Consider the following 26,632-nt stretch of genomic DNA (forward strand, 5'->3'; position numbering starts at 1 on the left):
GGTAAACACAAGGGTTTCAGGCTTGGCAGCACTGCTACAGCTTTGTTCAGCGTAGAAAAAACACCGGAGCAAAAACATTTCCTTACAACAGCTGAAAAGGGGCCACAGTTAGCAATAGTAATAATAACAATAAAGTATTCATTTCAGCTTTGTTTCAGCTTACTGAATTATAGCCAGTTGGACAATTAAGTTTGGTGGTGAAGCATACACACACACACACTATTTGGCATATAATAAAACTGAAAAATATACAGAAAGCGGGGCTTAGAGGGAAAAATATTATACTCTATTTCCCCTTAATCATGCAATTCCATTAAAAATGCAATATTATACAGTATACTGACAGGGTATCTGGATAGCTTGCTCTTTTGTGCTGTAAATACACCAATAATAAAAAATAAAAATCTTTTATAATATAGCTAACAATCTAAAAGTACCTATTATTAAGACTGCTGTTGTTAGCAAGCTTTATGTGTCTGCAGGTACCCAAAAATTACTGATGGAGTGGTATGAAAAAAAGAAAGGTAGAAGCAAAAATTTGTCTTTGAAACAAATGTGTTTTGATTTATTTCCCCAATTAGATGTTCATTTAACAATTATATGTTCTGAAGAAAACAAATATTTGTGTCATTAAAGCCCCAGGTGAGCTCTGCGCTTCGAGTAAAAGATGAATAACGGGAGGTCTTTGGTTCTTTCTGCGCTCCAGTGCCCTTGAGTACATATGGAGAGGATTTCGGGGGGGTTAGGGGGTATGAGGGCAGCGGTTGCTGTCCTTCGTCCCTCTCCCGGCTTTTGTTTTGTGGCTCCATATGTGGCTGTCTACTGCAGTGTGACCGTGTAAAGCTCAGGAGAGAATGGATCTTACTGTGTGCCCTCGGCAAGAGGCCTTGATCTGCTCTGGAGGACACACACCACTACTGTCAAGGGCACTCCACGGGGGTTACACAAATCACACAAATACTGACACATGCACAGATTGGAGTGCACATGCATGAAATTCGGTAGGTCGGGGTGCATACGACACACATATGGGTGCATATATCACAAACTCACTATGGACGGTTAGATCGATGTGGTCACGTTTGGATAAATATATTTATAAATAAAGAAAAAAATGATCTTAATAATATATGTAGAGAGGTTTGTTATTTCTGCTGATGCCACTCTTCCCCCCATCTGTTGACTCTGGTCTCTCGGGTAAGAGGCCAATCAGGGGCTCAGTGGCACATCTGCCTTCTTGCACACACACTAACACAGTGAAATAGACAAACACACAAACATGCACATTCATACATAATTACATTTCCTCATTTTCTGTTCCTCCTCTTTCTATTGTCTTCCTCTCTCCCTCAAACACACACACACACACACACACACACACACACACACACACACACACACACACACACACACACAGATGCATAGGTCTGCATTCTTTTGTCCAGTGAATGAGGTCAAGAAGGAATAAAATCCACGCCCACACACACACACTCCCACACACACTCTATGCAATGTTTTGTATTTTTTTCCTCCCTTCTCTTCACACAGATTCGCCGGTAGACAGCCCATCAGAATCTCTTCCTGATGTGCTGGGTAAGTGCTCTCCTCTGAGTATCTGCCATTCCTTAAAGTATGACTATCGCACGTTGGCTTCAGATCAGTGAAAAACATCCACTTTCCTGCTGGATCTGTTAGGATTCCTACCTTGACTGATACCTGCTTGCAGAAACAGCCGCAGTATGCTGCGGTTTGTGTATCTTTCTGCCCCTCTAACTGCCTGTGCACTGTTGCTGACTGGAGGCTGAGGCTCCAGCTGGGCTCGATTTTGACAGTGCAGCAGTCGACTGAAGTGACGAAGCTCACACCTTCTGAATCTGCTTTGTGTTTTAAAGGCAGGGCTACTAACTTGACACTTTGTCGTGGAGGTGTGGGAGGTTTATGTATTTTAGGTCAATGCGACACAGTGTGTCGACTGAGCTTGTATTTGTTCAGGGGTGTATATATAGACAAAAAATAAAATTAAATCTGGTTAACCCTTTTCATAAAAATGCTTTCACTTACCAATGAAGTAAGACAGCAGGATGGCCAGCAAGGCAGCGGCTGCGATGGCTGTCACCGCGGCACATTTCCAGCTGCAGTACTTGGACGGCTTCTTTAGTTTGAAGGCTGAGCGAGAGAAAGTGTTTCTGGGTAGCAGGCGAGGCGGTGGAGAATACACTGTTCCCGAGGTCAGGGGGTATCCGGGGGAGGAGCTACTGAAGAGAGGGGTGGTCCCTGACGATGTCTTGAACAAAAAATGCCTGAAGATGAGAAAAAGGGGTGAAAAAAGAAAAGTCAGCACACACAGAAAGACGCTTTATAAGGTAAGTGGTTAAAACAAGCTCTGCTTGAGTGCAAACACACCAAATTATAACCTAATCACCGTCTGGATGACAGGGTTGCATATGTGCAAGCTTCTGTCCAATTTACTTTCCGATGAACCCTTCCTGCCATATGGGTTTTAACATCCTTGAACTGATTGTGTCTCCAATTCAGTGCTGTTCCAGTCTTTTTAACCTCCACCTGCTCCGCCCTGTTTTTTCCTTCTTCTGTGGCTTCGCTTCTCCTCTGTTCACCCCACTTATAATTTGCGTCGTTTCTGCCCTTAATGGCTGGAGAAGATCACTGCCGTCCCCCTTTTGCTGTCCTCATTGTCCAGGTAGGGTCAGAGCTCAGAGAGAGGATAAAAGGGGGATTTGAACCATCATCCCTTTGCTCATATTACCCATTATCCTCTGCTATCACTGCACCTGCTCACCCGCTCACTCTTTCGCTGCTCCCCCTACCACAGCTACTTTTCCCATTTCTTGTCTTATCTTTTATTTTCCACTACCCCTCCAATATTCCTCTTCTTTCTCCCCCTTTTTTATTCCTGTAATCATGTCTTCCCTCGTTCCCCTCCTACAAAAAAAGTCCCTTTCTTCTTTCGGATTTTCTTTTGTTATCTGACCTTGAAAGAACACTTTCGCCATAGCAAGGAGAAAGACTGCACTTGAAGACTCTTTTAAAGGACACAAGAAGAAGAACTTCAGTGAAACCTTTGTGACATCTTTTGTGGCACGCATGCACACACACAGCCCCTACGCAGACCTCAGGTGGTATGACAGAACAAAGCCCTCAGGTGAGGTGAGTGTGATCTATCAGAGGAGAGAAGGTCACTCCACTGCCTCAGAGATGACTGAACAGAAAAATAAAGTCTTTTTGTGCCAGCTTTTTGTGGAACTTGCTTGTTTGTGTGTTTGCTAGTGTGTTTGTGTGCACATGTGAAGATGCTCTCTGAATCCTCTCCTACTTTTATCTTGTGAATAATGAACCTTGGCCACACAGACATTTCTGCAAAGAGAGGAAACAATTTTTGGCCGTCACTTCATCTAAATGCAGTGTGAGGCCTAGAGCCTGGGTTTTAACCATTCTGTCATGATTAATGGATAATTTTGGATTATTACAAATGCTAAACTATTTCCATAACTTCTCTGTTAGGATAACATTATCCTCACAAAAAATAATTACTCTGACAGGCCAAAAAAGTGGCGAGACAATAGGATGGGGAGTAAACAAGCCAACAGTTTAGGATTTGGGTAATTATTTTACAATTTGTATGTTTTTCTCTTCCTAAATGTTTGGCAAAGCCAGGGGTTTGTTTAAAATCTGACTTCTAATTTTATCTCCTGCCTAATCGGGCCAGATTCACAGGACTAAGCAGTGACTTGGTGGAATGCATTATGAAGAGGTGGAACTAATTACTACCAAATTACTACTAAGTCTTTATAAATCATGAAAAAACCTCAAACCAACCAGTCTTGAACCCCTAATTTCTGGATGTTTTACTAGTAAAATAGGAAACAGATGCAAATATAAATTAAAAAAGAGCATATAAGGCAAAAACAGAGTTTGCGCACATCTAACGAGCTTGAAGATCTGTATATGACCACCTTTATTCTTCATCACAGCATGAACTCTCTTAGACAACCTTTCTTGACATTTCTTTAAGAAGTCTTCAGGAATAGTTCCCCGGGCTTCTTGAAGGACATTCAAAGCTCTTCTTTGGATGTTGGCTGCCTTTTGTGCCTTTTCTCTGTCAAGATGATCCCACGCTGCTTTAATAATGTTGAAATAATTTTAAAAAGAAGAATATCTGAGTGTAAATAAGACGCCCATGAGAAAATTACCCGATGACCCACTTGACTTATCAGCTCAGAAAACATTTTCTGGTGACTTTATGGTCTCATTCACTGGTTTTAAGTCTTCTTAAATACAGCAAAAATAAATAAATAAATAAATAAATAAAGGGTAGCTTTAGCTAAGATCGGTGCTACTGTATGCATACAGTATACTTGGTTTTCACCTGTTTTTTTCGCTAACCATTACCAGTATTTCTTCTTCAGTCACCTTTCTCACTCACTATGTGTTAATAGACCTCTCAGCACTGAATCATACTTGTTATTAATCTCCGTCTCTCTTCCACAGCATGTCTTTATCCTGTCTTCCTTCTCTCACCCCAACCGGTCGCAGCAGATGGCCCCACCCCTCCCTGAGCCTGACTTCTGCCGGAGGTTTCTTCCTGTTAAAAGGGAGTTTTTCCTTCACACTGTCACCAATGTGCTTGCTCATAGGGGGTCATATGATTTTTGTTTTTTTTTCTCTGTTGTATGTATTATTGTAGGGTCTACCTTACAATGTAAAGTGCCTTGAGGTGACTGCCGTTGTGATTCGGTGCTGTATAAATAAAGTTGAATTGAACTGATCCCAGTTAATATAATGGTGAATAATGGATAAACCATAAGCTCTACCCCGTAGTTTAAATATGGTCACATGGGGTTTCAAAAGTCCAAGATAATGATGGCTAAAATGCCAAAAGTAGTCCGCAAATCAGTGGGCAACATCATGACAGCCCCGTCTATCTTTCATATGCGGTCGAACAAAACACAAAAATCCGAGAAGGTTGCCGGGTTTCTCTTTGATAAGCTGGAGTAAAGCAGATTCCAAGTCCCCAGCCTCGTGCTTTTTCTCTACCTCCACACCATGACAAATGACTCATTCCTGCACAGATGTGTGTCTGAGTTGTCCTCTTTCTTCTGCAGCCTGCTCTCTCTTCTTTTCAGACTAGTCTAATGGGACCAGTAATAACCCACCACTGTTACTGGACTGGATGATTTCTGTTTAAAAAGGTGTTTCACTGCACTTTGTGGTCTTCTATCCTTTTGATCGCTGCTGTTTCATAACAGCATGTCCGCTCATCTGAAAACAGTTGGCAAAACCAGGTGACGTGCTCAGAGCATGAAGATTTAGTTTGGGAGCGCTGTTCCACTCTCTATCAATTATTCAGCCAGTCTGTGCTTTGTCTCTCTCTTTCTCTCTCATCATTTCAAGCCACTGATTGTTGGACTGCTATCTTGCTGGATTTTTTCCCTCTTCCATCGCTTCTCTCCCTATTCCTCTCTTTTAGCTGTCAGGTATGGCCTGTGACTCCAGGAAAAAAAAATTAGGCAAAAGAGAGAGAAAAAAGCTGAAGACAGATAGAGGCTGAAAGAGCACGAGGCGATGACACGCAAAGAAAAAAGAGGTTGTTGTCTAAAAATACCACATTCTCAGTCTCACCAACATCAACACATTGTTATGCATTGCATAAACCTATATGCTCTGGCATGCATGCATATATGCTCAATCACACACGTGCGCCATCCAAGGTCAAGCGGCTCATGTGCTCGTTTCAATTCATTTTCACAGCTGCTGACTCACTGTGATGGCAGGACCAGCGGTAATTAATGGTGATACTCAAATAATGCACGTGTGAGCACAAGGGGAGGGTGAGCTGCTGAATTGTTTGTATTCTGTGCCACACGAAGCGTATGATTCAATGTGCTGGTATGTGTTTGAACTTAAGCAGTGAAATCATTTCATTCCCTGGCTTTGTTGTTTGTGTGCAGAAGCTCCGCTGTGAGCTTGGTGTGGGATGGGAATATGTCTATGGGCCATACTAATTACGAGTAGGAATGGAAAGTGTCTAATGTGCTCTGGGGAGGTAATTGACATTGATTTATGTTGCTGAGGACTATGGAGGGGTTCTATCATAGCAGGCAGCCGGCAATCACAACTCTGTATCATTAGGCTGGGGTGTGTGCGTGTGTGCGCTTGTATTTGTGTTTGTGCTTTTGTGTGTGCCTAGTGTAGGGTTTTTGACAGGGGTCCAGCGTGGAAATGTCACACATAATTAGAGAGAGCTGACAGAGATTCCCTTAACCACCGCTACCTCGCTGTCATGCATTATGTCTTATATATGCAACACACATCCATACAGAACATTAGCCAAAACTGACTCACACACTGACACACATTTACTCGGGCTCACACACAGGCGCCCACCCACGTGCAGTAAAATATAAATTTATGTGGTTATTCTTTCATGAGATTGCCCCGTATGTGCTACCGAGTGTTTAATTTTCATCCTTGCGGAACAAACAGTGACACAAGAGGGGAAGGATAGACAATGGAGATAAAGGCTATAGATTAGAAGACAGAGAGAAGACGAGAAGATGTGTTTTCACTCCGTTCCAACCCCGCTCCCCATTGAGAGAAAAAGAGGACCTGGACAATTAACCACAGAACAGAGAGCATGCTGGGTAATTAGCAGGAAGTCAAAGCTCGCATTCCCCTTGAGCGAACAAACACACACAAGCTTTTTGCATGCCCGCACACACGCACGCTCTTCATATTCTCAGCTCTCACAAACATGCGGTTGCTTAGCATAGCACTTTCAGAGTCATCATCAGATGTAGAGAACAATTAACGGGGGTCTACACGGTATGGGGGTGACTGAAAAACAGTCAGATCTGAGAATGAAACAAAGAGCCCAGGGAGAGGAAGATGCTCAAGGACGGAGTCGTGAGTATTGCTACCTGCTACGATTGTAGGAAAAGATTGTGTGCAGATGGATACAGTAGATTGGGATTCATTTGCTTGTTGTTGTGCAGATGAGGGGAAAATTCAGAGTTTTAATGTTCATAAAAAGCAAAAATAAACAAATCCAGCCAGTTTATGTATATAGCTTAGATTTTTCTTTTTTCCTGGCAAACTAGGCGCTGTACAGGGATTTTATCCATTTTTTAATTCTGTTAAAGGAACATTTGAGAGATCCTTTTTAAATGAAGCCAGTTAGGCATTGGGTCATTGACTTTATATAAAAGTCAGCACGGTGGCATGGTGGTTAGCACTGTTGCCGCACAGCAAGAAGGTCCTGAGTTCAATTCCAACATCAGGCCGGGGTCTTTCTGTGTGGAGTTTGCATGTTCTCCCCGTGTTTGCGTGGGTTCCCTCCGGGTACTCCGGCTTCCTCCCACCGTCCAAAGACATGCAGCTTGTGGGGATAGGTTAATTGGATAACCCAAATTGTCACTAGGTGTGAATGTGCGAATGAATGTGAGTGCGAATGGTTGTCTGTCCCTGTGTGTTGGCCCTGAGACAGACTGGCGACCTGTCCAGGGTGTACCCTGCCTCTCGCCCTATGAAAGCTTAGATAGGCTCCAGCGCCCCCCGCGACCCTGAAAAGGATAAGCGGAAGCGAATGGATGGATGGACTTAGCCTCTAGCCCAAGCCTATTCAAATGGCGTCCCACGGGCCAAATGCGGCCCAAAAGCAACCTGCGAGTGGCCCTGCCTGTGGTCCTGGCAGAAACACAGAGAAAATGCAAAAAATTAATTCATTAATTAATTTTAAAAAAATTTAAAATTTAAAAATTCCTACAGCATAGTGTAGACTGAGAATGCAACACTCCTAGTAGCCTAGCAATATTTAACCCACAATGCACCATGATGTAAACATATTAAACAATCATCGTAATATATGATGCGACAACTCCAAAAGCGCAAAATTGACAATGAAAACTGTCGGTTTAACCCTGTCTGGACTGACAAATACTTATTCATTTTACCGAGTTTAATAATCTTACAACCGGAGTTGTACTACCATGGTGAGGGTCCTGTACAGCCCAAGAGGGAGCTGCAGCATCTTCCCTTCGTGTTTGCTTCTTGGCGAAGAAGAAAAGGCCTTTCACAGATGCTGAAACAGAGACATACAGCATGCTGGCCGTGGTGGATGCGGTGAAAAGTGATGAAAAAATTAAAGTAAGTGTGACATCTGCTATTAAAAACATACCCCTGTAGGACAGTTCAAATATTCGTAGAGTTGAAGTTCTGGCGTCAGAGGAGTTTGAAATGCTGTTAAATGACCTGAAGAAAACTGATGTAATGTCTATAGCAGGAGATCACAGACAGAACTGATAATGCACAGTTGTGCGTATATGTCCGTTTTTTGGATGGGAAATTGCTCGGCTTACTACCGTTAGAGAGACACACAGCTGGCGAAATAATGTTTGAGAAGATTTAAGCCCTTTTTGAGGAAAATGGTCTGGATATGAAGCGTGTCTGTATACTTGTGACGGATGGGGCTCCATCCATGGCAGGAAAAGTGAGTGGTCAGCGAAATATTTATTTTAATTTGAAAGGGAATTATCAAAATGTTTTTTTGTTATTATTATTATTATTTCAAATGTGCAAAAATAGTTTAGTTATAGCTCCCTTTTTTTAAATGGACCTTTTGGTGTGCATTTGTGAGAGGTCACCAGATTTACAGGGGAATAGGAATAAAAAAATTACTTGTTTTTCAATACAGTTGTGTGGGTTTGAAATTGATCATGATCTGCTGCTTACTGGCTTCAAAAAAAATATCTGGCCCAGATAAATTCCTCGGTTTGAAAATCTGGCCCAACTAACTTCGTAGTTGAATAGCCATGCTCTAGCCTCTTAAAACTGCATTCTTTCTAATGGCCAGCAGGAGGCAACTTCTGTGGGTAAAACGGCACTACTAGTGTTGGGTGGAATGTGTTTGCAATTCATTATCATTGCATTATTGTAATCACATAAAATTTTTCAGCAATGCAGTAATGTAATGCATTGCTTTATAAAATTTGGCAATCACATTACAGTTGTTTCTTGCTTAGGATATGCTGAACGTTTCTGTTGATAAGCGCTGTTGTTTTTGCTGCTGTTAGCTGCTGTTAGCTGCTATTAGCTTCTGTTAGCCGCTATTAGCTTCTGTTGGCCAGCATTAGTGAAACTATCTTTGAAGTGGACTCGGACATTCAGTGATAAAAGTCATAAAACATCAAACTTGTTTATCAGATTAAAAGTGTGATTTTTAGGACACTTGAGCATAACATTAGCTGGTATAACGCTAGCTTATAAACAGCCGCTGCTGTTGTTTAGCTGACTTTTGTCTGCACATGCTTGTTTGTCTAATCTGCTGACAATAAGTAACTGTGACAATATTGGAAATTAATGAGTATGTTATGCATATTTTCTTGTCATTGAGGTGAAGAGGAAGACCAACAAAATATGTTGGGGGAACAACAAACTGGTGCATGCTCCTATGTATTTTTAATGGATTATGTATGAGAATGTGTCACTTTGTTGGAAGATGTAATTACACACTAATCACTGAATATTTAGAAGTACAACATTTTTGTTTTTGTTAAATAACATTAAAAAATTACTGAGTTTGTAGCTTTAATGTATGAATACGAGGTCATGTCATTAATAAACTTGATGTTACACAGCTGTGCCTGTTACAGTAGTGCGTACAGTATATCATTTAGGAACAGATATACTGCCTCTCCTCCTTCTTCTTCACCGGTTGTTGTTCCAACAGGTAACATCTTTGTATCTGTCCCCACAGTAATGCATTTGAAAGTAACCGGTAGTAACGTCCACCCCTTCCTTTCCAGCTCCTTCCAGATAAATTGAGATGCCGCATCCCTCTCAGTGATCTTATTCCGCCACCCCCCAGGGTTGTGGCCCACAGAGGAGCGTCCTGGGGTGCAAGGGAATATCCTGAGATCACGGAGATTGAACCTGGCATGAGCCACCCATAGGGGCTCAGAGGGAGCGATTGGAAATCAGATTCTTTCACACAAATCGTGCGCACACACACACGAGCACACACATGCGGTCGCATTCACACAGAGAAATGTATTCTGTCTCTGTGTTTCTCATTCACACGCACACACAGCGGCATCAGCCATCTATAGTCATTTATCTCACACGGGTAAATGTATCCATGTTCTGCGGGCCTCAATCTCCCTCTTCTGCCTTTCTATCTCTCACACACACTCCCCAAAACAATCTCCTTCAATCACCACCTCTCTCCATTTCTCTCCCTCGCTCTCCTTCTTTATCTCTCCCTCCTCTACCGTAAACCATTCCTTTCCACATTCCCCCGCCCTCTCACCTCCCACTCTCCTGACTTATATTTCTTTGCTATATAACCCCCCCCCCCCCCCCCCTCGTCTGTTTCTATCTCTCTCTGTCTCTGCCAGTCATCCAAGCCCTGGGGTGTTCTTAGGTGATCAATCTTCATCCTCTCACCGCTGTCACACTGTCGGGTCAAGCCAAAACGCATGTGCACACACGCACACGCACACACACGCACACACACAATGCATAATGAGTGGACAACAAATGCCAAGATTTACATATGATTACAGTGGGGAGCAGTCTGATTTTAAAAAAACAAAAAACAAACACATGCTTGGATGCAAATACACACACAAGCATACACGCATACACTCCCTCCCCTCACATGAACAGGTTGCTCATCATTTCCTATAGCTGCAGGTTATAATGAGATGGAGGACAGGCTCTGCCAGCACAGGGATGGTGTGACTCGCTGGCTCTGCCTGGCTGGCTCTGCCTGGCTGGCTCTGCCTGGCTGGCTCCGTCCCAATCACGAGCTCCAGCAACTCCAGCAGCTCAAGCCAGCACACCCAGCCTCCACCATAGCCTGGACTGGAGAGGAGGGCCCAATCTGGGCTGGAGGGTGGAGCTGGAATACTCTGTGTGCTGCTCTGGGCTCCATTCACAGCGACAGGCTCTGAGCCATGCCAAACCCCACCACCTGAACATGACCAAATACTGGCACAGTAGAGGCCTCAACAGTGTGGGCGTGTGTGTGTGAGACGCTTCAAATCTGCAAAGATAGCAGTCATAAGGCGAAAAAGGATTTATAACTTTAAATACATTTTATTTTCATCCTACATCACTGGATCAGAAATTGCAAGAAAAACAAATCGTCCTTCATCTCGAGTGATGTTGTGCCAGTCACGTCAACATGACAACGCGGGCCTAGAAGAAGAAACTGCTAGTGGAAACAGCTTCTTTTTAAAGGTGTACGTATTCTTGTTCCTACCCATCATGCATACAAGAACAATGTGTGAGCACAGGTTGAGCATAGACCTGAGATCAGTGGGGATGAATTAAACATAGCCAGGCCTCATAAATACTGCACAGGTCCAACGCTCTGGGGAGTTTATCCAGGCCCATCAGTGCTGGAAGCCTCAGCACCCAGCAGGAGAAACACAAGTACAGCTTGCAGAGTAAATGCTAGGAGACTGACCACGCGCATGCGAACAAGCATGCAGGCAGTCTCCCTCTCACCGCCATGCTTCATGAATAGTAATACCCTGCATGAATGCTCTGTTTTCCTGGTAAGTGTTCTTTGTGTACTGACAACCCCCCCTCCCCCCCACCACATGTGTAGAGTGTGTGAAAAGGTTTGTATTTCCTGCTTCTTCACTCCAGGTTGCATGCATAATACTCTTTTGTAAGGTGTCCTATTTGGGGATGAGGTAGAGAAGGAAACTGAGCAGCACACTTTTATGAATCACAGCCTGGAGCCATTGGCTTTTCATTTAAAGGTTCATATACTGGTTTAGAAATAATGGAAATGTGTGAGATCGTGTTTGCTTTGGGAACTAAAACAGTACAGATACAGTTAGGTCCATAATTCCTTGGACAAAGAGACACATTTTGTAGTTTTGCCTCTGTACGTCACCACAATGGGTTTTTAAAGCATACAATCATTAAGTGATTAAAGTGCAGACTTTCAATTTTAATTCTGGGGCTTTTACAAACATTTTGCATTAACTGCTTAGAAATGACAGTTATTTTTAAACACAGTCCCCCATTTTCAGAGGCTCAAACTGAGAAACTAACAATTTTAAATACAAGCATAGTTATTAGTACTTGGATCCTTTGCAGTCAGTGACTGCTTGAAGTTTAGAACTGTGGACGGCACATAAATGCTGTGTGTCCTCCACTGAGATGCTCTCACCTTTTTTTGCAGCCACCTTCTGTTGCGTGGGTCTTTTTGAATTCAATTTCAATACTTATTAAGATCAAGAGAATTCTCTTTTTGGCTGAGAACAAACGACTGACTTTGCCATTGAAAAATTTTCCTGTATATGGGTCATTATCCATATTACGGGTGTACCTAAGCTGTTCCTTACCCCTTCTACATACTATGTTTCCTGGCTCATCTGGTCTTCTTCTTCTTGAGTATAATCAGAGTTTTACACTTTATTTTTTCCTAATCATGGAAATAATTCTGTGATTGTGCACTGTACTTGTGGTCTCCCAGGCCTTTTTGGTGCCAGATGTACCAAACTGTTGATTTGGCCACTCCTAAAGTTGTTCCTCTCTCTTTGATAGGTTCATTTTGTTTTGTTCAACCTAATCATGGCAACCATATTTGCACTGATATCTGTTGATAGTGAGAAACTATAAAATGCAAATTCAACATTCAGCTATTATGTCTGTAAGAGAACAGGACTTGTCTGGTCGTGATGATGTTTGTCACAAACACAATTATTTCTGGGACTCTGAAAATGTCTCAAAGTTAATGCGAAACGTTGTAAAACCCTTGCTAGTGTGCACTTTGATCATATATTTGACTTAAAATCCATTGTGTTGGTATAAAAGAGGAAAAAATACAGAAATTGTATCTTTGTGCAACATATTGTGGACCTAATTATGGACGTTTAAGAGATAATTAGCTGAACTGTATTATTCAGACAATTCATGCAGGTGCTCCACTCTCACAGTGCCTATGAACTGATATCCATATCTCAGGGTTCCATAACATTTATAACAAGAATGCTAAATATACAAACTCATCATGGTGGAGACAATCAGTGATTTGTTGAATTAAAAAATAAATTGGTGTTAGGTGGGTGTTAAATAACAAAAAATAACAAGGGACAACGGTCAAAGCAGCATTTTAAGAGCAAATACAGGGTCAGTTAATTCCAGTGCAATTGCAATAAGTGGTTTCACTTGTGAAGGCAGAGTAGTTTGTACAGCGCTCTGAGGTGGAGTTTGTAATGAAATTTCACAGGCTTAGATCACGTTTTAAAACGTGGATTTTTTTTAGGTTTGGTGAACACAGCTTTGTAGACTGGAGTTAATGAATATTCTGACTGTGATAGGTTTGTGTTACAGCTGGAGAAGTGTCTACATTTTACTTTTCCACTTTTCGGTGTTAAAAGCTTTGCTGACCTTTAAAGGAATGGCGATGTCAAAGTGGACCTTTCATTTTAAAGCTGGGATGGGTAGATTTTTTTTGTTGTTGTTAATGGTCCAAAATATTTTAAAAAAGACAAAAGTTTTTGATTTATTTATATGTAGATTTCAAGAAAAAGCAGCTGATGAATGGTTAAGTGGAATGTTGCTAGTAATTTGCTAATAACCACTAAGCTGGAGCCTAAGCAAATTATTATGAATTAATTAATATTAATTGTCTCTGTTCTTACACAAGAATGCAAATATTTAAATAATAAATATTTACAGATTTTGGGGCTATTATACAGTGGCTCTGAGAGTCCAACATAACATTAGTGTTTTTTGGGGATACAATGACATGACAGAGCAGTTGCAGAAGTCACAAGCTAACAATAAACGGCTAATAGCCAACATAGTATTATATTACTCTATGTCAGTGGTCCCCAACTCCCAGGCCACAGACTGGTACCGGTCCATGAGTTGTTTGGTACCGGGCCGCGAGAGTTGAGGCTCGGGTGTGAAACTTATAGTTTTCAGGGTTTTTATTGTTTTTTTATCGTTATTTTTTTTTTTATCAATTTATAATTAACTCTGTTTCCCTGGGTCTTTTCCCCTGTGTTATGAATAAATCTTCCTTTTTTGGTACCAGTACTGGTTTTATTTTGTTGTATTTATCCGCAACACCTTAAAGGCCGGTTTGTGAAAATATTGTTGGACATAAACCGGTCCGTGGCGCAAAAAAGGTTGGGGACCGCTACTCTATGTGACGTAAACACACATTACCCTACTCATCCTCCGCTTCCTGTAAGCATGTCTCAGTGCAGTCCTTTGCATGCTTTGCTTCCTTTCACTTCCGCTGATCCGTCATGTTATTGTGTCCCCAGAAACGCTTCTGTTGTGTTTTGTGAGATTTAGTTTTTTTATACTTCCAATGTGTGATTTTATATTTCCATTGTGTTTTTTTCTTAAGCTCAAGTGTGTTTGACTTCTCAGGGCTGCCGTATCATTAACTCACAGTTAAACACAGACTAGTTAAAAGGCTCCCAAAAGCTTACCAGCAGTTGCCACGGCAAAAAAGCTTCGACAGCTTATTACTGGCTAGAGATAGCCAGTGTTATTAAGACACTCTGTTACCAGTCAGCTTGTCAGCCACAGCAGCTTACTAAATAGTCACTTCATCACTTAGGTTACAGCACCATTTATTTCAAGAGGGCATAGTTTGAAAAGTGTCCATGGCCCATGGAGTCTAATATTTTTTTGCTAGTCTGCCAAGACCTTCCATTGATTTGTTCCCACTTCCCTAATTGCCTTCCTTTTTAAGTTCTTAAGTATTCTTTCATTTTTAGTGTAACACGTTTTGTGGTAGTCCTAGTGAGTGAATAGTTGTTATTTTACATCATGGCCAAATACACCACAGCTTCTTTCTTTCTCTTCTAACATTTCTGTCTGACACCGCCACACTGAGCTTACAGAAATGTTGCTGAATGGATCTGACCTTTCATTCCTCACTATTGATTACTCAAGGCTTATTCAACTGCTGTGCTTACTGTAAGTGGCTCCAGATATCAGCGTCAGGTAAACCCGTCAACAGAAAAACAATCCAAAACAAAACAGAAAATATATACTCTGACCTGGTCTCCAACGGCACGTTACTGTTAAGCACCCAGCTGTCTTGTAACTGGACAGACTCAGGGGTGGTCGGACCATCTCCCGTCCCCGGAGCGGGTGCGTGAATGGGGTTTCGTCCGCCTCTCAGGGTGTTTCTGTTCAGGCTGTTGGCAGACTGATGGGACAAAGTGTGGTGGTTGTGTGGAGGGGGCAGTGGAGGTCGTAGCGTGGTCTGACTCTGGTGGTTGGCAGCCCCTGGAAGAAAACAAGCACAGAGACGAATTTAAGAAAAACACTTCTGTGTGAAAATAGAGTCTCAGATCAAAGGGATCAAGGACTCGGTTCCAAAATGCTACAAACCCAAAAGTAGGACAGAAATGTTATTTGATATTTGGTGATTATTTCGCAGTATGTCAAAAGCAAAGCTCTTCAGCTTGCAAATAACTTCATTATCATTCCATTATGTACTACTTTTGCCTCTGCAATCATTTGGTTCGGAGTAGGTGTCATGTTTTCCAAACGGTCGATAACTTATTTGAGAAGGAAATTCCAGCTCAACAGATACGTGGAATTTGATAATCATCTTCTTACATTTTGATTCACGTTTTTCTCCATTTTGTCCATCTTCATTTTTATCCACTCCTCTCTCTCCTTGTCTCACTTTTACATTTTCTCTCCAGTTTTCTTTTCCCCCCCAAGTAGCAAAAAGATGCGTGTGAGCAATATTAGAGCACTCAGCACAGCGTGCGCCCTCATCTCTTGCTCTCAGACTTGGGGGAACATGTCAGCTAGAATCCAATACCAGCCCTTCCAACAATGAGCTAATGGACTGTTGAGTGAGAGAGCTGAAAAACAAACCCGGATGACTCGGACGAGAACACCCATTCACACATCACAGTTCTCTCCCCCTCCCCCTCTCCCTCTTTCCATGAATCAGTGGGGGATTTGAGCCCATCTTCATCGTGCGTGTGTGTGGGTTTGCACGGGAAAATCAATAAACCACATACTATATGGTACAGGAGATCTTAACATACTTTTTTTGTTGCCAGCTGCTTAAAAAATTACATATCATGACAGTGCAAAACCTGCACGTCATTTATGCTTCACGCAGCTTTACGACATCGTTTGCTATTTTTTTCATCGATGCCACGCATCAGACTTTCATCATCACTGAGTATGGAGATACATGAGACTGTTTACTTGGTGCGTTGTCTTTCTCCAATTGATCAAAGTTTGGAGCACGTACACACACATATGTGTGGGGTGAAAACAACAAAAAAGCAACTGCTTTGTCAAGCTGCGTGATCACACTTGCCCTCCTCCATATGTCATCTTCTCTTGGATTTGATAAGAAACAGCGTGCGAGAGGAAGGGAGAAGTGTGGATGTGCTGAACTCTCCTGTCTGCTCTTCCGCTTTGATATTTGCCTGTTCACGTGTGTGTGTGTGTGTGAGAGGGAAGGGGGGGGAGGGTGACGACTTTTGACAGATAGAAACCAAATCAGAAGACGAATGCATTTTGCATCTACATTATGCAAATGCATCTTTCTTTGTTCTCCTGAACGGGTGTTTAAGGGGAACCCGGCTTGCTTGCAACGCCCGTTGTAATGACAACCAGTTTGCGAGGTGACCTGATTCCTCTGCAATACCGCGGGGATGCAGGTGTCACCGCCGTGGCTGGAGAACAGATGCTCGTGAAAGGAGAGAAGGGGCGAGAGGGGGGAAGGAGACTGGCGGAAAAAAGATGGGGCCTGACCTCTGCTACACAGGAGAGACGCTAAACATCTGTTTGTGCGTGCAAAGATGCTCTTGGGAGAAACAGATACACATGCGTGCATGCAATCACCCGCATACATGCAGCCACAACACAGCCCGAAAGGCCATCCTTCTCTATCATAAACTCTGCACGTAAATTGATCTTAAAGCATGGGGTTTATTTTGTGTACTTCCCTCCTCCTCCTCCTCCTTCCTATACTGCTCTATTTCTTGTTAAGGATTGTTTCTCTTTCATCTTCCTTTTATTTGCATTTTCCTTGTGTTCCTTTGCTGAAATGTAAAGCACTTTAAGATGAACCTTGTTTGTTAAAAGCACTTTATAAATAAAATTAACTAGACTTCCCCTCCCTGCAATGTCCCTATAAATGTGAAATACCTTGTACTGCACTCTTTCTGCATAAATACTTTTATATAGTGTACCCATATCAACAAAAGCACACACACATCTAAATACAAAAAACAAAAGCCGTATACTGGCTGGGCACGTATGCAGGCACGGACACAGTCCCAGCGATGCAAAAAATAAAACTAGGCAACCCTACGCTCACTAGACCAGCCTGCTGTCTCCCATGTTTAAACAAAAATGCATGCCTTATGCTTTTGTTCACTTTCTCTCCCATAAATATTGAACAGGTTTTTCATTCAAATTTGGATGAATAATATATGGCACACCTTGTATGGAAGAGGAATTCTTTTTTTCCCAGCCCTACTTTTCCCACAAACTGCTGTAGCCTGGGTGTGTGAATGTGGTAAAATCTTCTGTGTGTATGTGTGTGTGCAGACTAGGGATGGGTACCGGTATCCGGTGCCATGATGGCACCGGTTCTGACATAAACGGTAGTAACCAGACCGAAAAGCAGCGCACATTTCGGTGCTTTATTTCGGTGCTTTTTTTCCTGAGCTGTGATACACTTTCTTCTTCCTTACATTTGTATTGGCGGTTGGCAAACAACTGAAAGGTGCATTAGCGCCACCAACTGGTATGGAATGATACACTTTAGATTCTAGCCAATCATTTTACGTTCCGAGGATAGTAGGCGGGTCCAGGTACGTACGTTCTTTTAGAGCAAAGCTACAGATTAAAAATGCCCAAGGCGAAGCGGTCAAAAGTCTGGCTGTACTTCTCAGCAAAATATGCAAACTCAGCAGCCTGCAACAAGTGCTTTAAGCTGATACTGTGATACTGTCAAAGGAGGTAACACCTCAAATCTGATGAAACACCTGGCGCCGCATAGCGTTCTTTTTTAAAGCCGAGAAATGCGCCGTATTTGATAGCTTGTTGCGAGACCTCACACCGTGCACATCTACTGCTTGTGGGTTGCCTGTTATCGGACCTGGAGTTAGCAACATCCCCCAAAAACCCGAAGAGGAGAGTCCTGGCCCCTAGCCCTGCCAGTGTAGCAGAAATGATGACGGATGATGATGCAGCAGCAGCTGTTCTTCTCTGCATCAGTAGCTTAATGTTGTTCGTGTGTAATTACGTTGAGTAGGCTAACCACGTTATTACATTAATGCATGTAAGGTGAACTAGCAAACACCATCATAGCTACATGTGGCTGTCTTCTTGTTTGATGGCAGATACTCCCTTCACCCTGGCCAAAAAGGCTAAAATGACCAAAGAAAAAGTGGAAAACAGCTAAACATAAGAGGATTTTGGACAAAGTTTGTGTTTTTTCCATTGTTTAAGCACTGCTTCCAGCCAAGAGTGATACCATATATGCCCTATAGCTGCAGAAAAGGCTAACATTGTTATCTTTTTACAAAAAAACAGCTGAACATGAGACGTTTTTGGACCAATTTTGTGTTTTCCATTCTTTAAGCACCGGTTTGAGCACCATTTAAGCACCGGCACCGTTTCAAAAGTACCGGTTTGGCACCGGTATCGGATAAAACCTAAACGATACCCATCCCTAGTGCAGACACACTTTCTTCAAATATCCAGCCACTAAATTATGTTGTGCAGGTATCGAGTCACGCTCTGTTCTGTCTGCAGAAACTTGCATCCACCACTTTTTGTAATAAGTGCATTTTGCTTTGCAGACTCAAAGCAAAAGAGAAAAAAAAATGCTAATCCTGTTATCTATCATTCAGCAGCAAATTCAATTGCACGTCTCCAGATAATGTCAGAAAAATGTAAATTCGGAGAAAAGTATTGCCTGTAATTCTATGCATTAACTCTCTTCATAGCGTATTGGGACCGCCGCGGCTGTCATGTTTTGTCGGGCTAACCGAACTGAATTGTTACATGATAGAATGTGATTGTTCCTTTTATTCTTCGCTGAATCAATATTTACCGAATAAAGTTTATAATGACTCATTACTAATGCTCTGCTTGTGTTGTTGTAGAATGTGCTGCAGCGAAAAAAAAATGAACAAGTTTTTTAAAGAAAGCACTGTTCTTCCAAAAAGTCCCTCAACCTTTGGTAGAAGTTCAAGAAAGAAAGAAAGGAAGAAAAAAAAAAACAGAAAAGAGAAGAAAAATCTTTCTAGACGTGCTACAAAATATTTATGATCAGAGACAAATTGCTTTCTTTTTTCTGCTACAGCACGGGAGATTGATGTCAAAGAAATTTGTTCTCATGCAGACTTCAAATCCATAAAAAAACACAACCCAAAAAACTACCCTTAGAGCTCGCTGGAGAAAACACAAACATATTGAGAAGTGGGGTCTGCCGGAGGAGCAAGGCCGAGGTACAAGGCTGTTTTTTTCATACATGCAGAGAACCGAAGAAAACATTTGCGTTTCTGTTTTGGCCACAAATACACAAACGCGAGTAACCACTGGAACAGAGGCGGCGTGCAGGAATGAGCAATCTTGAGCTAAATGGTTCTAATAAATTAAGATAGGGGACTTAGTCAGATAAAGTGTGTGGTTTCCAAACTACAACCTGCAGGTAGGCTAATAGGAACAACCGTTTTACTAGGAACCTGGTCTGATAAAAGACCAAACATGCGAAAAAGGAAATAGAGCAATTAGTGAGCATTCAAGCAGATCACTTTTTATTCCACTTTATCTTTTCCTCCTTTCTTTCCCCTCTCTTTCACTCGCCAGTGTGAGTAAACAGAAAGCATTTACTTGACAGCTCTTGGTTTTGTTTTGTTTTTTGTGGAGAAGCTCTGAGCCTCCTTCCGACTGCTGTCGAAGCCTGACCCAGTTTATTCTTGTCCAAGGTCCCCTGCGACCGAAGAGAGAGGGGGACTATAGCTGTAAGCTGGTGCGTTTGGCTCGGGCTAATCCCTGGAAGTTCATTGTGCTCGCCAATTCAAAGTGGCCTCATTCAGCAGAAGAGCATTAGCCTGTCTGCTAACCTGTTAAACACACTTCAGCCAGAGGAAGGGCCTCGCACATCATATTAATCTCACAGTGTGTGTGTGTGTGTGTGGCCAACTGGCAGCAAGAACCAACCAAGGCAGTTTGTTTTGCAGCCTTGGATGGGTAAACTGTTTATTGACATTTTCTGTGGTTAACAGAGAAAAGTCACGGGGCAGGATGTGCTTCTGTGTGTGTGTGCCTGTGTGCAGGACAGAAATGCCCATTCAGCAGTTAAAAAGGGATCATTGCAGGGCTCAGCTCCCACCCCTCGCTCCCTATCGTCCCTCTATCCCTCTCACTCCCTCTGTCTACCCATCTCTTTATTTCACGCCCCATATCTCCACTGCTTCCTTTTTTTTCCTTTTTTTTTTAAAACTGCTGCACCAACCTTCATTGTTTTTCATGCACCTTCCCTTCCAATCTAATTGCCATGCTCCCCATGTTTTTAAGGGTGGTATATTCCCATGTGTTGCTGCTTCATGCGTCCTCTATCTGAGAATGTCACATGCTCCTCATTTGTCATTCTTCTCAGAGCTCTGAGGCTGAGCATGGAAGGAGAACTTGAGGTGAAACACACACACACACACACACACACACACAAACGCGCGCGCGTGCGCACAGCCTGACAAAGGAGCTTATTTCTCACTAAGGTTTTATTGTACACCATTGCACACACTACAACAGACACGTGCTGGCACAAAGAGAAAATAAAGTTAAAGACATACATTTATACACACATACATGCACACACACACACACCGCCTCTGCCTTGGCTAGTCATCTCTGTCTAATTAGGAGGCAATAATCCGCTAGAGAAGAGTCATCAAATTCAGCCAAAAACAAACAGTCTATGAGCAGAAATGCATGCGTGCATTTTACCCTGCACCCACCCCCCCCACCACACACACACAAACACACACACACACACACAAACACACACAAATACAAATGCACAAATTGTCCAACTGCTTTGCAAATGTCACCCTTACATAAGCACCATTAGGGAAGAATAACATTAGTGGAGAAGAACGGAGAGTGTCTTTGTTGTGCCTTTGTTTCTGTAGATTTGTTTCAACAAAGCCATTAAACATTCATTGCTTCGGCAGTGACTTGAGGTGGCTTCCCTGGCAGCAGATAGCTAGCCACTTTAGAAGAAGCTTGAGCTAAAAATAGCTTAGTGTTCCCCATGCATAATGAATGGCCAGAGACAGCGCTAATGCTAGCTCTTTCCAGGAGCGATCTGCTACGCTCCGTTTGGTCGTCTCAGCTCTCCCGTCGTTCCGAGGGAGCGTTCCCAGACAGGTGCTCCGAGCCAGACAGTATTCCCATATAAACATTCGCAGACCAATTCCCAGCCAATCCTCGGCAACAACGTTCCGTTCCCATTCACCTGTCACGCTTCACTAGGAACACAAGTCATGTCTGTCCACCTGTTAGCTTAGGTAATGGTGAACTACTTTAGAGGAGCACACACACACACACACACACAAATACACACACACGCAGCATGCAGTTTCCTGAGGATTATCTCGCTGTGGTCAGTTTCTGCCTGGCTTGGTAAGGCTCATTTCCTGCCCAGCATCTACTCTCTCCAGGACCACACCAAACACATATTCAGACAGGCATGCACTTTCACAGCACATGCATAAACAGTCGCTGGTTATAGGTGTTTTATTTGCTCGCAGCCATCGCTCGCCTCGCCTGCATGCCAGGCTATGTTTATGCAGTGCCAGACTGACACTCTGAACTCATTTAGGCCGATTTTAATGGATGCCCAAAGCCAAGGACTCTCTCTGCACACCATTAGATCGGCAGTCCTAGCTTGGAAAAGTAGCACTTTCACCCGAATGTTGTTGCTCTCCCATCCAAATATCTCCCTTTCAACCTCGAAGCTCTCATCAGTTTACCCTTTTTTACCCCGTGTCTCTTCAACTTTCTACGTGCCTTCGTCTCTGTCTCCCTTTCACTCACTTCCCCCCTATCCCCATCTATTTTTACTGGTGTGTTCTGGCTGCTTTCTTTTCTCTCTCCTTTTTTTTTCATGCACGATGTCTCATTAAACAACTTCAAGAAGTCAAAGTTTGGCTTTCTCTCTCTCCCCCCTCTCTCTCTCTGCTCCCATTTGCCTCTTTGTGCCTCTTCTTCTTCTTTTTTTATTTCCCAGCTTCTCCGTCATTGTTTTCTTTCTTTGTCTCTCTTGCTCGCTGTCTGCGCGTACAAGCTCAGCAGAGACTGAAAGAAGCCCCACAACAGAAAGTGTGGGTGTATACGAACAAGAATGAGAGAAAGAGAGAGTGCGCCTGCGAGCCTCACTCTCCTTCTTTACCAGTGTCTGCCATTAGGGTGTCAGTGGCAGAGTGAATTTATTTGCTGTGCGGTTACTGGGCTAATGATTGATGTTGCCCCAGCAAACAGTAAACCAATTAGAAGGCTGATGTAACGTCATTTTAAAAGCCTCCTAATCACGTTGCTCTTGAACCTGGGACCCGGGCCTTCCCTAATGAAGATTTATACTGGATCAAAGGAGAGCCTAACGCCATTAACAATAGATTGTATTCCACCAAAAATCACATTAGGACTTCTCTGCCCACCCCTCTCCCTCCCATCAGGCCTTTGCTAAATATATCTACTGATTACAAGTGCAGATGCACAGAGGAATGGAGAAACAGGGAAGAGCGGGAAAGGGAGGCATAGAGTTGCCCCACAGTAGCTAATTGTTGAGAATAAATGCGTATACTGATGAACAGCCTCATCACTGCAGACGTTTGCACGTGCATGTGTATGCGCACACAGCGTAAGAGGAGAAAAATAGGTGAGGTGCTGATATATGCACACGAGGCCTCTAACAGCCAACAAGAAGGGCCTGGTGATGAAAGAGAAAGCTTAAAGCTGGGGAAACTAACTAGTTTGTCTTTGCTACGTTGATCCTCCTGCTGGCACTTAAAATTCATCATCCCCTTACCTTTCACTTTCCAGCGGATTATTAATGTCATATGGAAAATAACTACAAGCACACCTACTCAGTGGCAACCAAGCTGCACTCTGCAGAGTGTAGGGGGTTGCTTCCCCTTGCATCATTGTTTTTTTTTTTTTGGTTAAGGTGGGAGGGTTACATTTAAAATGCAATCCATTAACGAATCAGCAATTGTCAGTCTAGGATTGTCACATGTGCCACAAAAAAATAAAAGGAAGACAGGGTTTTTTTATTAGTTCTTTTTATGCTTATGCAACAACTGATTTAAAAATCATAAACAGTTTTTTATTACAACCAGTGTCATATAACGATTACCTGACGCTGTAATTGTTTGCTTTGAATTCATCCACGAATGATCCAAATTTAAAGTTTTACGTCTTCTCGAAAAAACCACCTATTACTGGCCACAAATTTTATTTATTTATTTTTTTTACGTTCTCTTATTATTTTAAAGCAATCACAGTAAAAACGTCCCCTCGGTTTGATTTCCAGCCCTGCAAACAAATGCTGACTTCAGTGGAATGCAGAGAAGCAGAAACAAATGGCCAGAGCCGAACAAGATGTGACATTAAATTAAAGCGCAGCATTGCTTGGCATTTTACTGAACGACTAAATCAGATCAGGAAATGGACACATGATGAGGTAATGCATCGACTCAGGTGATGGATGGCATATTGATGCAAACATTAAAACAAAAAAAAAGAGAAGAGAGAATGAAAGGATGGTTGAATGGAGCGCTCTCTTACCAGTGGACGAGGGCTGGGCCCGGAGCAAGTATGAATCCTCCGGGTGGGGCTCCAGGTGAGAGTGGGTGGAGTTTTTCTCCAGCAGGGGCACCTGGCATTCCCTGATCGGTGGAGACGGGCCGGGGGAGGGGTGGTGGGGGGCGGACGAGGAGGACGGGAGGGACGGAGGGAGCAGGGTGGAGGAAGAGGTTGGAGGGAGTGGACGACCTGGAGGATGGAGGGACAGAAAGAGAGGGGGGGGGGGGGGCAGAGAAGGACGGAGGGGACGTTAGACAAAACAGATGGCATTGTCTGACAGTGATAGAGGGGCCTGCTCACAGAGGCAACCTGAATGGGAGACGTGGATATTTTTAATGAGGAGATGCCACCATTTTTTTAAGGGCCCTGTTGACTCAAATTACAGGTAACTTAATACCTCTGGGATCAATCCAAATTTTACGGTAACTATATCTGAATTTTAAAAAAAAAGTTTTATTGGTATTACTGATTACTGGTTGGACAGAGCTAATGCAAATGTGTTTGTCTTTGTTATGAAATAAAATAAAATTAAGATCAAATGTCTCTGAATGAGAGATTTTATTTTTTTGTGCTTTACTTAATTTGAGCTAACCTTAACCTTTACGGCTTAAAAATCTGCACACGGATAGAAACACCTGCTGCACGCACACTGTATTCAACAAAGCTATCCGGTTAACCCCTAATTAAACTTGCTTCTTTGAGCATCCCCCTGATATTAATAATGTAGAACATGCTGGGTACAATCACAGAAGGCTGAGACACAGAGAACGATCAGTGCAGATCTCCTAAGTGCATTAATGAGTACAAAAAAAGTTTCCTTTCAAGTCATGACAATTTTAGTGCCGTTTTCTCATTTTTTTTAAACGAAATATTGATATAAGTGGTTTAAAGCCATTCACAGTACTATACGCACACACACACACACACACACACACGTATATACATACATGTTTTTTCATACACATGCCAAAATTGACACAGGACGCTATCTACTCCTGTAAACACCGAAAAAATGACCAAATGAAGCAACGGGGTCATACTGAATTGACCAACGGTGCAATTTATAAGCATCTGTTATTTTGTCATTAAAATAGTTCAAAACCAATGGTAGAAGACTTCTGCTAGGACCTACATCCATGATACGATTGTCCTCTACATGGGTAAGACAAAAGAAAGTTAACAGCCGAGTCTTTAAATAGTAGGAGCCATGGGATGCGTGGACACAATCAGGCTGTCCCATACACCAGAGAGAGAAGAGTGGGATGGAGAGAATTCACTCTACTCTCCAAAGGTTTAGAATCAAGGACAAAGACAAATCTAATAAATTCTATTTAGAGACGGCTCAAAATATAGAATAATTATGTCTGCCATATTTGCAGCTCAATCAATCAACAATATGATAAGAATGAGGCCACTGAGTCCAGTCAATCCACAGAAGGACTCAGGTTATTATAACTACTAATTAGATAGTCGACCGAAGACTTTTTAACACAATCACTTATTTTCTCCTCCTTCAAAGTAAGATCCCTTGTTAGCCAGCCATGTTTTTTCTTCTTCTTTACAATAACAAATTGCCCATTTTTTCTCCCCCAAAGTTTAAGTGTGTGGGGGAAAGTGGTCTAGTTCTTCTCCAGTTCTACAAACTTCATCTATTTGTTCGTTTGTCGCCGAAGACTTCAGCGGGAAAATCGAAAACACAGCCTTTCAGTCTCCTTTCTCTTTCTTTTCACACAGAACAAAAACAGTCAGCAACATAGCAGGAGAAAGACAGAAAAGCATTGAGACCTTGGAGAAAAAGAAAAGATAGCTGCACATTCATCATTGCACTATCTCCCCCCTTTCTTTTTTTTCCCCTTACTGGCGCTCCTTCAGAATACAGATGTGGTGTGATTGTAATTTGACAGCATTCATCTTCCCATCACAGAGCATTGACGGGAATCAAAAAACTGCAAAGGGCATGATAGATCGGGGGGCATGGTGGGCTTTTTTTTCAGTGACAATGCAATTCTGCTCGCCTCGGGGGAGAAACGGCACCTGGGCGAGGGAGGGGAGAAAGATCAATGCAGACATCACTTAAGAAACAAAGCGGTTGGACATATTTGTTGGCTAACGCGCCCTTCTATGCGGCATCAAAATGAAACGCATTAATCATGGTAAATACACCTTTGACTCCAGGTGTTGTCGCGGCTTTTGCAGAGATTTATTTGATAGAGACAGAGACAGACTGATGCCTCCATCCTGCTGTCCAAACTGCTCCAGCTCAGAGCTTTGCGTCATGGAAACCAGAGCTAGGATCGATCCACAGCCCCACGTTAACTACACCCCAGAGACATGCTAGCCTTGTCTTCTGTTTAGGTATGTGTGTGTGCCTGTGTGTGTGTACGGTCAATCTCATCAGAGCAAACAGAGAAAAATGGATAAACAATGACAAAGCAAACACTGTGGCCGACAGGAGGGAAAAGGGGACGGACAGAGAGGGACAGGCAGAGACTGATGGAGAGAAGGGGACGCAGGTGGGGGGAGACAGTGAGGTTACAGGGTTAACCGGGGAAATCAAGAGCAGGAGAGACAGACAGAGAGAGAGAGGTATGGAGGGGGTTTGGGGGACAGTCAAGAAGCTATGAGCTGACAAAACTTATTGCCAATAAAAGGGAAAAAAATGCGAGGAAGAAAGCAATAGAGGAAGGGAATTAGGAGGGGAAGAGGCAATAAGAGGGGACTGAGCAAGATGGAGGACAGGAACAAAACGAATAAAGAGGTAAAGGGGGAA

At 42.8% G+C, this 26,632-nt stretch overlaps 1 protein-coding gene across 15 annotated transcripts in view; it reads right to left on the bottom strand.

Annotated features, from left to right (window-relative positions):
- The window catches only part of tenm2a (teneurin transmembrane protein 2a), a 232,015-nt gene that overhangs the window by 51,048 nt on the left and 154,335 nt on the right, over nt 1–26,632 (bottom strand). For 12 of the 15 annotated variants that reach the window (XM_085131688.1, XM_085131696.1, XM_085131673.1 and 9 more), the window contains 3 exons: nt 23,845–24,051; nt 15,060–15,291; nt 2,062–2,300 (listed from right to left, as the gene is read on the bottom strand). In XM_085131688.1, the coding sequence (XP_084987814.1) occupies nt 2,062–2,300; nt 15,060–15,291; nt 23,845–24,051 (678 nt within the window). The remainder of the gene's footprint in view (nt 1–2,061; nt 2,301–15,059; nt 15,292–23,844; nt 24,052–26,632) is intronic. The other 3 variants (XM_085131747.1, XM_085131746.1, XM_085131749.1) reach the window with 1 other exon arrangement.

Source organism: Neolamprologus multifasciatus, chromosome 2, assembly GCF_963576455.1.
Source record: "Neolamprologus multifasciatus chromosome 2, fNeoMul1.2, whole genome shotgun sequence".
Lineage (NCBI taxonomy): Eukaryota > Metazoa > Chordata > Actinopteri > Cichliformes > Cichlidae > Neolamprologus > Neolamprologus multifasciatus.